The sequence below is a fragment of the Pangasianodon hypophthalmus genome, chromosome 11 (genome assembly GCF_027358585.1).
Source record: "Pangasianodon hypophthalmus isolate fPanHyp1 chromosome 11, fPanHyp1.pri, whole genome shotgun sequence".
Lineage (NCBI taxonomy): Eukaryota > Metazoa > Chordata > Actinopteri > Siluriformes > Pangasiidae > Pangasianodon > Pangasianodon hypophthalmus.
The window spans coordinates 1,033,035-1,045,724 of NC_069720.1; the positions used below are offsets into that span (position 1 = coordinate 1,033,035).

At 36.2% G+C, this 12,690-nt stretch overlaps 1 protein-coding gene across 1 annotated transcript in view; it reads left to right on the forward strand.

Annotated features, from left to right (window-relative positions):
- Positions 1-10,147, forward strand: part of gnao1b (guanine nucleotide binding protein (G protein), alpha activating activity polypeptide O, b) — a 10,517-nt gene extending 370 nt beyond the window's left edge. The window contains exons 2-8 of the mRNA XM_034308883.2: positions 1-21; positions 3,470-3,611; positions 4,459-4,619; positions 6,517-6,645; positions 7,393-7,522; positions 8,179-8,332; positions 8,434-10,147. The exon at positions 1-21 is cut by the window's left edge and continues 22 nt beyond it. Coding sequence (XP_034164774.2) covers positions 1-21; positions 3,470-3,611; positions 4,459-4,619; positions 6,517-6,645; positions 7,393-7,522; positions 8,179-8,332; positions 8,434-8,621 — 925 coding nt within the window. The 3' untranslated portion in view covers positions 8,622-10,147. The remainder of the gene's footprint in view (positions 22-3,469; positions 3,612-4,458; positions 4,620-6,516; positions 6,646-7,392; positions 7,523-8,178; positions 8,333-8,433) is intronic.
- The last annotated feature ends 2,543 nt before the right edge of the window (positions 10,148-12,690 follow it).

Consider the following 12,690-nt stretch of genomic DNA (forward strand, 5'->3'; position numbering starts at 1 on the left):
CACTATTGTCAAACAGATGAAGTAAGTCTGTTTTTGTTTTATTTGTTTGTTTGTTTTTGTTTTTGTTTTTGTTTTGTAAGATATTTATCTCCTCACATGCAACTTGGTGCTTCCGAATCGACCAGAACCTGGTTCTGGTTCTGTGTTCTGTGTTCTGTGTTCTGAAGCTGGTTCTGGTTCTGAAGCTGGAGAGGGTTAGACCGAGTACCACCGGAACACTTTTCCTTTTCCGAGCCATCACAAAATAAATTAATAAATTAATTAAAAAAAAAAAATAGAGATATGAGAAGAAAATAAAAAGAATTATATTTCCTATTATACAAAATGTGATTCGTTTTCTCACTATAAAGCGTCCTTTTTCATAACAACACCCACATATCTACACTTTTTAGAGAAAAGGGTACTAAACAGTACCGGTGCTTGTCGCTTGTGTGTTTGTTTGTGTGTTTGTTTGTGTGTTTGTTTGTGTGTTTGTTTGTGTGTGTTGTACGTATATAGCAAGGTGCACGTATTGTACCTTTAAAGCTTTACTCTAAAAGCTTATGATGTATTTTTAATCATTTTTTAAAGGTACGTTATATCTACATTTTCATATTAAAGGTACCAAAGATAAGAGTACCACCTCGGTGTGGTGTGTACATCATTTCTACCTTCAGTACGTTTTACCTGGGCAGGTGTGTGTGTGTGTGTGTGTGTGTGTGTGTGTGTGTGTGGCTTTAACTAGCTTTTAGAGTAAAGAGTTTTCAATTATGTACCTTACATTATTTTTTAAAGGTACCACAACAAGAGTATGGTTTATTAGTACCTTTATTTCTGAGAGTGTACAACATTTAGAAACATTAGAACCATTAAAGGTTCTTCGGTTGTTCCTCTGTGGAAATCCTGACAGGTTCTCTAAAGAACTGTACAACAGTGTTTCCCTATCAGAAAATATTCCAAGTGGAACCTTTTTTTTCATCCAGTTATCCTTTAAGGAACTCTCTAGAACAAAGGGTGCTTAAGTGTAGTTTTACTTGGTACCATTAAGAGTACACCTTTTGTACTGTGAAGCTCCAATCATGTACCTTAAGTCACGTATACAGGTAAAGGTACGCTGTATTCACATTTCGAGGTGAAAGATGCATATTAAAGGTACAGGATGTGTTCCCTTCAACCTCCAGTGACAAGAACAGGTAGAGTTTAGTACCCTTTATTTCTGAGAGGTCACGTCTGTAACGCTAGTGTATTAAACTCTGTAAAAATTAGAACCAATGGTTCCCTATCAGAAAGGATTAGAACCATTTTTTTGTAAACTAAGAACTCTTAATTATCCAAGGAACCCTTAAGGAACCCTTGAAGAACTCTGTATTTTAAGAGTGTATTATATAATATTTAAATCTTTCTGATTCCTTAATGGTTCTACGCTATTATATATACCTGCTGATGCATAATTTATATTTAAAGAAACATTTTCCCTAAACATTTGATTTATTTAAATATTTTTTTGACACAGTCTGTAAACCGAATGCAAGTTTGCACCTATTTTTTTTAAAAAAAACATCCTATGTTGTTATTTTTTTAAATAGACAAATCAATAATCTCAGCTAAACACTCTTAATTTCAAGGTCAAATAGAAACAGGAAGTTCTACAAAATGAAAGCGAGGTCCAGAACTGAAAAGTTCTCTTCCCGAAACAGGCTTCAGTATCTCTTGAGAGCGGAAATGTGCATGAAGCTGAAATTTCCCACATTCAAGCAAAGCGTGTGGAAAGTGAAATATATTTCTGTTCAAGCTCCCATTGTACATAAGATCATTAACGTGTTATAACTGTCCTGCTGTTACACCTGTACACGGGCCGTGTGTGTGTGTGTGTGTGTGTGTGTGTGAGAGAGGCTCAGCAGATGCATTAATTTCTCAGCGAGAGAGTGACTGTGTGAGTTTTTGTGTTAATCTTAATGGATAGATTTTACAGCCTTGATCCCTGCAGGTTTGTGAAGCTAAACAGATTTTGTGCACTTTTGTGTAAACCTTATAATCTACAAACACACCACATGACCATCTTGAAAATCAATATAAATAAATCCAAAATTCACAACATTAAAGGCCCGTAATAGAAATTGTTCAGCTTTTGACAGTCAGCACAACGCAACAGATTTAATTGAGTTTATGAAATTGAGATGAAATCACTGACGCATGATTTCCACAACATTATTGCATCATTATTACATTCACCACCATCACGCCTTCTGTTTATCTGTCACACACACGGTGAGGATTTAATGCTGAAATTAAACATCATCAGTATTCAGACCTCAGACGTAACGACAGATTATTCAGGAGTTACGTCTGAGTTATGTGCGTGGGGGCGGAGCTTGTCTAAAACAGAGGCGTGTCTCTGATCTTGTACTTAAGCGCATTTTTCTCGGCTCAAGTGAGGAGCAGCTCCACTGTCTGACCGTCATTTTAATATAAATATCTCACGCTGAAATTTTTTCGGTTTGTTTTAGCTGTAAATTCACTCAAAAACACTCTGGAATGTCATTCGAGGACGATATTAAATACATAAACATCCCACTTTTCATTTGTTAATAATATTGTCCCTTTAAAAACCACCAAAAAGTTTTTTTCTTCATCTTAATCAGAGACGTTGCTCATCTCAAGCAGGTAATTTTTTGTGAATGAACTTTATCTGTAGGCGTAGCAGATCATTGCTAGGTCAGCTTATCCTTCAAACCCGTGAACATGTTTTCTTTACAGGAGAGCGCATCGAATTAACACAAACGCAGGCACTATTTATTTCTTTAACAAATCAAAATAACAAAATATAAGATGCGATAAACTAGCAGCTTCGATTTCGTATCTTGTAGCCACATTAAATTGTGCGTACAATTAACTATAGGTGCACAATATTAAAATAAATATATTTATATTTTCGTGACCTGTCCAGTCACTTGCTGTAACCATCAGCAGTAGATACAGTGTTTTACATTTGTCTAAACCTCACACTTTGCGTGCTACTCGTTCGTTTATCCTGCAAAATAACAGGATGCGCTGGATCAAGTGCTATTCTATGAGCTGCATCTACTGTATTCTAGTGTCCTGTTAGATTTATTTGAACTTTCACCATCTTCTTATTCACGTCATCGCATTAGCCTTTTTTTATTTTTAAATTGTCTCCTGCTTAGTACATAGTTAGTAATCATACTACATTTGACAGCAAAAAAAAAAAAAAGTTTAAAAGTGATGCTTCTGCTCAAGAAAAATCTGAACTTGTGAACTTCAAGCAGGTGACGTAGAGCTCAGAAAATCCACTTAAGCAGCTACGTAAACCGACTCTGAATACCAGGAACTTTCCCCACATAAATATTGGAATAAGGTACTGAAAGCAGTGACATCTGCGTGTGTGTGTGTGTGTGTGTGTGTGTGTGTGTGTGTGTGTGAGAGAGAGTATATTATGATGATTGTGTAATATGTTTTACGTGTGTATTAGGATTATCCACGAAGATGGTTTCAGTGGAGACGATTTAAAGCAGTTTAAACCCATCGTCTATAGCAACACCATTCAGAGTCTGTTCTCCATTTTAAAAGCAATGGAGAACCTTGGCATCGAGTATGAAGACAAGGGCAGGGCTGTGAGTATACACACACACACACACACACACACACACACACACACACACACACACACACACACACACACACAGAGGGATCTATGGGAACATCAAACAAACTTCCTTCCTCAGACTTTCTCTCTCTCTCTCTCTCTCTCTCTGTGATGCTGAATGTAAAAATTAATTAAACACATCCTCTCTTAGCACATAATTAAACACTGTTTTAATTCCTAGTGTTCCCTGTAAATGAACTTGTTCTAAAGAGTGTAAGTAAAAGGCATCCCTGCGGCACTTATTATCCAAACCCATTAATAAACCTTCCAGCTGGTCTACAGCGACATCTAGTGGATGGAAAAATATTAGCTCATCTAATGAGCAAGTGATTAATGTCACAGTAACATCTTTTTAACTTAAAAATACTGTGACAAACAAACAACAATGTTTAAAACACCTCCTGACATTCATCTCATCTCATCTGTGTTTAATGGTTTAAAACTGGATAGCATTTTATATTTCTTTTCTTTATACTATATCCTGTATGTTGATTGATTATTGGTACATGTGGAACATGCTAATGTTTATACTTAAGTGTTTTTATTCAACACAAAATTTCTGTAACTCCTCAAACTGGACTGAAGATAAATTCATCTGATCTTCTGACCTGCTTCAATTTTTAATTTTTTTAATATTTAATCATATTGCATGGTTATAACTGAACTTTTTTGTACTGCACTACATTATCTATATTAAATTCTTCATTCATTTTTCATTCATTCATTCAATTCTTTTAATAATGTGCATTATAGTATTTTTATTAGGAAATCTGTAATTAAATAACTGCCCCTGTGATATGTGTGATGGTCTTTAGTCTGATGGAAAGTTAGTCTGTGACATAATCAGCCGTATGGAGGACACGGAGCCGTACACACCTGAAGTTCTGGTGGCCATGAAGCGTCTGTGGAAAGATGGAGGAGTTCAGGCCTGCTTCAATCGATCACGAGAATATCAGCTCAATGACTCCGCTCAATAGTACGACACACACACACACACACACACACACACACATAAATATATATATACAGTACTGTGCAAAAGTCTTTTTTTTTTTTTACTACAAACTTTGTTATAGATGTTTATTTTCTGACTTCTACATTATTGATTCAGTACAAAAACATTTTAGATTCCAAACATTAGTTTTCCAGCACAGAATGAAACGTTACAGAAAAATGTTTGTATGTCAGTAAAGAAAGCAGCAGATTCCATAAGAGACACTTTTCAGATAAAAACATAATGAAGGCTGCTGGGTTTCGCTGCAGAAATAAGAAGCGAGTCGACAGTCAAAGTCTCCAGAAGAACTGTGGCTGCTTCTGCAAGATGCTCAGTAACACTTCCAGCTCATTTCCTTATAAAACTGCACACACTGCACCTCAGATACTGCTTTATTTATTTAAAGTGAAGGATCGTCACATTAAATACTGACTTAGTTTCATTTATTACTGTTTACTGCTCTTTATAGGATTTTTTTAAATGTAGAAACATTTAATTTCATTATTTTTGAAGGCGTCTTTCCTCTACAGCGTTTCTTTACACGTGCCTAAGACTTTTGCACAGAACTGTGTGTGTAGCACTTAAACTGTAATGATCACATTAATTAGATTAAAGCCTTTAAGCAGGATATCAGGACAAATACACATCACTCGTTCTGCAGAAGAACCTCTCGACTTAAAGGTGCATTAGGTAAGGTTAAGTGAGTTAAACGTTTAGTGTTTATAAATGTATAAGTGTCTATAAACTGACTGACGAGAGGCATCTAAACACAAACAAGCGTTTATGGACCAAAGTCAATTTTCCAAACAGCAACGTAATACACTTTTGCTAAACTTAAGCCACGGCTTAATGCATTGTTTTTACCATGTTCTACATACCTTCAATGGTTATTTATACAAGTAAAGAATAAAAAAAATTCAACTTTTGCACCTTTAAGTCTAAAATTTACGTCAGTATTTACGTGGGGAAAGTTGCTGGTATTCAGAGACGGGTTACGCAGCTGCTTAAGTGGATTTTCTGAGCTCCACATTCAGATTATTAAAATCACCCGCGTGTAGTTCACACCTCCGAGGTTTTTCTTTAGAAGAAGCGTCAGAAGCGAGACGGGGATTTTAACAGCATCCAAACCACCGCATTTAAACACAAACACTCACCTTTAAACCTGAAAAAAATCAGGGATAGAAAATGTGGACTGAAAGAGGAAATTGAGAGTTTTCTTTTTCTTTGCTCTCAAACGTAATACGATGTAATATAAAAGCAAGAGAGATATTAAAAATGAAAAATAAAAAGACTAATATGATGATATATGCAAATGAGCGATGAGAGACGGCGAGCGTTGAAATAAATCTAAAATTAGTCTCGTATATCGCTAATATATTACTGCATTAAAAGTGCTAGTTGTAATTATCACATTAATCAGTGGTTTATTTTAACAAAATGGCTTCCACCTGATGTCTTCTGTGTGGAATAAACATTTTCATGGACTTTAAAGGAACAATTAATTAATTTAAAGCAACAATTAATCAATTAATTCATAGTGTTATATTTATGTATATAATACTGACCTCGAATAGTGTGTTTGAGGAAGTTCAGTGTGATATATTGTGGTTATATTAAACGAGCTGATATCACGCAAGAAAAATGCGCTTAATTTCAAGATCAGAATCGATTGTAACTGAGACACGCCTCCGTTTTTGACAAACTCCGCCCCCATGTGCGTAACTTTCACGTAACTTCTGAATAGCACTTAAGCCTGTAGTTATATCTGATGTCTGAATACTGAGGTGTGTAATTTATTAAATCCTCACTCTGTGTGTGTGTGTGTGTGTGTGTGTGTGTGTGTGGATATCTGCTGTACTTAAATCTATTTGTCATGTAGTTACCTGGACAGTTTGGACCGAATCGGATCACCTGATTATCTGCCCACTGAGCAGGACATTCTGAGGTCGCGGGTTAAAACCACCGGAATCGTGGAGACACACTTCAGCTTCAAGAACCTGAACTTCAGGTAAGTTTGTTTTCATTTAGAACCCATAGTGTTTAATATGTTCAGCAGATGAAACGTTTCTTTACGCGCTGATCGACCTGTAGGGGGCGCTGTACCTCAGATTTTAACCCCATGTTCTCAATTATTATGCAGCAAAAATTCTTTTCTTCCATATTTTTCCAATTTGGAACATTTCCTGCTAATTTGGGAAATTAAATTTGCCTAAATAAATCAATTTACACAGTATCACTCTGAAAACAAACAAATTAGATACTCACCTACTTTTTTTAAATTGGCAATTTCATGAAATTTGTCAATTATGATCTATTACTGATGTGTCATTCACAAATGAGTCGAATCTTTGAACTGAATCTTTTAAGGAAAGATGAATAGGAATGAATCATTTTGATTCATGAATCACAGAACATAGCAATGTTATTTTTTTAATTAGAAAATGATTAGAGTAATATTTCATGAATCGGTTACAGATGTAATTAATCAAAGAACAGAACAACAACCTCAAAACATTGCAAACTTTATCCAGTTTAGAGATTAAAAACATGATAATGAATCATTTGGGATCCGAAAGAGTCGACTCTTATTAGCGAACAGAGTCGAATGATTTGACTCACTGAAATGAACCGAAATTTCCATCACTTTATAAATTTTGATAGACGAAGCTGTACAGTTTAATGTAAAGATTAAATGACCTGTGTATGTGTGTGTGTATGTGTGTGTGTGTGTGTGTGTGTGTTCTGTCACCTCCAGGCTGTTCGATGTAGGAGGTCAGAGATCAGAGAGGAAAAAATGGATCCACTGCTTCGAAGGTGTGACGGCTATAATCTTCTGTGTAGCGATGAGCGGCTACGACCAAATGTTACATGAAGATGAGACGACGGTAAAGAACTGAACGCACACTCACACACACTCTCTCACACACACACACACACACACACACACGGACGGACGGACTGTGCTGTTATAATAAAATAATAGGTTGTTAGTCAGCAACCTGAAGTTGATTATTGATTATTTTCCTCTAACAGCACGTCCTGATGTGTTTTATTCCTCTTACACCACAGCAATTCACCAACAATTACAATTTTTATTAAAGAACAACATATCATACTTTTTATCCATTTAAAGTTACGTTTAATGTTGCGGAACAAGTTCTCACTTACGTTATAGCAGCGATAAACACTCGTTCCCTCACCAGCGTCTCTTTATTCTCTTTCTTGAAGTTAATAAGACAAAAATAAACGCAGCTTGTTCCGCATGTTACCGAGAAACCGCAAAGAAGAAGCGTAAACTCCTCTGTCCTGAAGACGTCGGAAAACTTCAAGTTACAGCTTTACCTCTGACTGTTACAAAGCTCTGACACTGGAGACTCCTTCCATAAATTTTAAATCTCAACATATCGTTGATCAATTACACCATTATGTTTTTCTTTTAAATCCGTAGGAGTCGCTGTGAATGAGCTGTTACTATGGAAACGATAACGTATTAGAACGAGCGCATTAATGTATATAAACCTGTGATTTCTTTTTCCTGCAGAATCGTATGCACGAGTCCCTCATGCTCTTCGACTCCATCTGTAATAATAAGTTCTTTGTCGACACTTCCATCATCCTCTTCCTCAACAAGAAGGATCTTTTTGGGGAGAAGATAAAGAAATCTCCGCTGACGATGTGCTTCCCGGAGTATACAGGTGTGTGTGTGTGTGTGTGTGTGTGTGTGTGTGTTAGTGCTCATGTGTATGTGTTTCGTGTTCCTTTACTGCAGTGTTCAGCTTTATGATTTCTCTCGCAGGTCCGAACACGTATGATGACGCGTCTGCGTATATTCAGGTTCAGTTTGAGAGTAAAAACCGTTCTCCTAATAAAGAGATTTACTGCCATCAGACGTGTGCGACTGACACGGGAAACATTCAGGTGGTGTTCGACGCCGTCACTGACATCATCATCGCCAACAACCTGCGTGGCTGTGGCCTGTACTGAGCTGTACTGAGTTTATTGTCATCAAAATCATTGTTTCTCGTCATAGTAACGAGCGACTGAACTGAAACTCCGCCCCTTTGACCAACATTATGTCATAATACTTCATCCTGTTTTTGTCGTTTGTCTGGTTTTCTTTATAATCCTGAGTTAAAACGGGCACTTGTGTGTGAGCGTGTGTGTGAGCGTGTGTGTGTTTGTGCATGTGTGTGTGTGTGTGTGTGTGTGTGTGTGTGTGTTTGTGTGAGTGTAGGATAATTAGTGTACGGCTAAATCTGGAAAATTTGCGGGACGCATAACAAAAAAAAAAAAAAACCTGAAATAAACCTAAATACAATCTAAAAAAAATTCTCAGGATCGTAGAGAGATCAGTTTCTGCTCTAAACTGTTTTTATTTATAATTAATGAATATTTCAGAAGCATTAAATGCTAATGAGATATTCGTCGTGAGACGTGAACGAGTGTTCGGGTGAAAGTGGAGAGCGATAAACTCTCCTGTGACGTCGACAGAATCGTCAGATGAATCTATTGGATAACGCTTTTACATCAAGGTTTTCTTAATTGACATCAATTAACGCGTTAATTAACATAAACAAACCCTGAACTTCATATTAATGCACCATCAGGAACAAACTAATTAACACTCGTTAAATATTAATGATATGATAATAATAACGATATGATGTTTTTTTTAAAATAATAAACCACATAACCTGAACACCTGCATTGCACCTGCATGTTTATATCATCAGAGAGTAAAAAAATTGCTTTCAATTAATTTGTGTTAATTGCATAAACATTAGTCAATGCAGGTGTGTTTCATTAACACTTAAACAAACGTATTAATTTCGGAGTAAAATCATGTTACAGAAACGTTACAGCTTTACCTCTGACTCTTACAAAGCACTGACACTGGAGACTCCTTCCTTAAATGTTACATCATAAACTTATCCTAAAGATATCTACACATCAAATTAATCACCACCTTCTGACCAATCACAAGCCAGAATTCAACAGCGCTGTGGGATAACTGATGTTAATTGATGTTTATGCAGTACATAATTCTCGTTAAGGGAAGCTTCGTGTAAAACGTCACCATTTCTTTGTAAATTATTATATTTATTGAGTTGTGTATAAAATACGAAGGCTTGTGTGTACAGATTTTGTATCTCCTGCACGTACATGTTAGATCTCTATAAACAGAGCGAACCGATTCAGCGCACTGACAGTTATATATATCACGATTTAGAGGAAAAAATGTAGCACATAGAAAAGAAAAGAAAAGAAAAGCGCAGTCATATGTAGCTAAATTAATAAATAAACAAACTACTGAACTCACCTTCTTCATCTCTGTGTGTGTGTGTGTGTGTGTGTGTGCACGTGAGCTTAAACCTTTCTCTCTCCTTTTACTGAACCCTCAGTTCTTTCGTAAAAGCTCGGTCTTTCCCTACGTCATTGTACTGCTGATTTAATTTGGTGAAATGTTTACAATAAAATCACAGTCTGGAACCATTTTATAGTTTCTCTTTTCATTTAATCTCCAGTTTAATGTCATTTTAGCTCTGAGAGATTTAATCCTAATTCAACCAGACGTAGATTAATATTAATGTACAGAGCTTTAGGACGTGTGTAACGTGCATCCGCAGTGTTTTCACGTCTCTCGTATCTAAATAATCACCAGAATGACAAGAATGGAACAATTCCCCTTCCTGACTGACCACAACAAACAATCAGGTAAGCACACACTGCTCAAACATTATGTGTATATATATATATATATATATATATATATATATATATATATATATATAAGGACCTCATTTATCAACCTTTCAGTAAATTTGCATTAAAGCTCATTTGCATTTAGCGACGCCCACAAAACTCCATAAAAGGGAAAGCACACAGAGAGCTGGGAGCACGAAATGAGCGATCAGGGTAAAGACTGAAAATCAGAAGTGGAAGTTATTTTGACTCGCTTGTCTGCCAATAAAAATATTTAATAATATTAATAATAATAATAATAATAAGCGAGCGCTAAATCCTGCGTCAGCTGAGTCGTTTGTTTACGGCTTATGGCTCTGCGCAGACAGAGCGGCTCGTCCTCCGCTTACACACCGCCGTTTCTTTCATCATAACTGAATGATTAGTTTTATTTGTATTAATTTATGGGTTTGTGTCTCGGCTCGCGTTCTTTACTTTTATATTCTTTGATTAAAGCCAATAAAATAAAGCGTCTGGTTTTGAGTAAATGTTGTGGATGGAGCTCTGAGTCCCTGAGCGAGTGAACTAGCATGAGGACGTGTTTCTGATCGAGACTCTAAAGCTCTTCTATCAGTCGCTCTGGATAAGGGCGTCTGCTAAACGCTGCAAACGTCATAAACACAAACAGTTTAAACTCCACAGAATATTCCAGAGAGAAAAGTGCAGTAATCCCTGCAGATTATAGGATCTGAAGTCCATCAGGTCGAAGTTTACGTTATGTAAATTTACACACACTCAGGAGCACGAGTAGATTATGGACGTTTTGTTCGAATTTACGGGATTTTCCACAAATACCAAATTTCTTGTGTAAACGCTTATTTACGAATGATTTACGAATAAATCCTTTCATATCCAGCTCCATAAATGGAAATCCACTTTCCATGCTGAAAGAAAGAAAGAAAAATATCGTAAATTTTATTTCATCATTGTCCAGCGAGCATGATGTCCCACAGGAACAAGCAAGTTTAGCTAGCTAGGGAGTTGGTTGCTATGGTATTTCACCTGGTTGTCATGAAATTGATAGGTGGTTGCCATGGCGTTCCAGTGGTTTGTTTGGGGTGGGGTGGTGTATAAACACTGGTCTAATTTATGTAAATTTTCAGCTGTTTTTAAAATTGTAACTTCGGCCGTGATTGTGTTTTTGCCTACTTTTATGTTTTTTGTTGTTTCTTATCCATTATATGATTTGTGCAGATTAATCATCACAACCAAATGATGCTAGATGATGAAGAAGACCTTCTCTGATGAGAAAACTCATCACTCAGGTGTACGATTCTAATTAAAACTTTTAAAGCTTTCACCAGAGGTCCAGACAGAAAAAACTTTTATTTTTTCATTCATTCTCAGTAAAAGTGGATTCTCCTTAAAGAGTTTTTCAGGACAGTGTTTTAAAAAAACTTTATTGCTCTGTAAAAACAATTAGCAACAATTCCAAAGAATAAGTTTTTGCTCTTAAACCTGTGAGGGGATTTAGTGTGAAAATCCCACTGAACATTTCTCTCTGAACGTGTCCACGATCCCGGGCCTGTGGAAGTCGATTAGCGCGGAGCTGTAGTGGTAATGTGAGGCAGGAACTTTAGCCGGTTCACTGGAATGTGAGAATGTGTGAGTCAGCAGAACGCCGTGCAGTTATATCAGGCACGAGCAGAGTCAGGAGGCTGAAATTAGCTGGCCACTTTACGACCATTCATCTTCACGCTGTGTTGAGATTACGTTCACTCCTCAGTCCTGTATGATGTTAGTCTTAATGTTAGTATTGAGAAGAAAGTTACAGACTTTCTCATCTTTTCATACTGAAGTTTGAACTAAATGTAAATTATATTTTTGTAGCAGGAACAGCTGAAACATTTCCATCTTCAGGATAAATGAGTTTAACACGCAGGGGAATGAAGCGTCATTAAAAAGCACTGATCTGGATCAAGCCATCGAATTTACGGAAATAGTTAAAGATCGATACACGCAAAGCAATTAACAATTCTCCTTCGTTTTTACTTTATTAAAAGCCTGAAAATAATTAAAGCTTTTAATTAATGAGGTGCTAATTAAAATACTGTGAAAGTCAAAAGTTTTGATACTCCTCCCCTTGTATTAAAAGTTTTGGTTCAACTTCAACAAACGGATTTAATTTCAAAATTCTAGATTGAGAAAATTAAAATAAGAACTAGCTCTAAGTGAAATGAGGAATATTTTTATTATAGAGTAAAAAATATGAAATAGATCTAACTGTTAATGCCGATCTGAATCACTCTGTTTAGTCACATGTAGCACATAAACCTATATATATATATATATATATATCTGTATAAAAGGC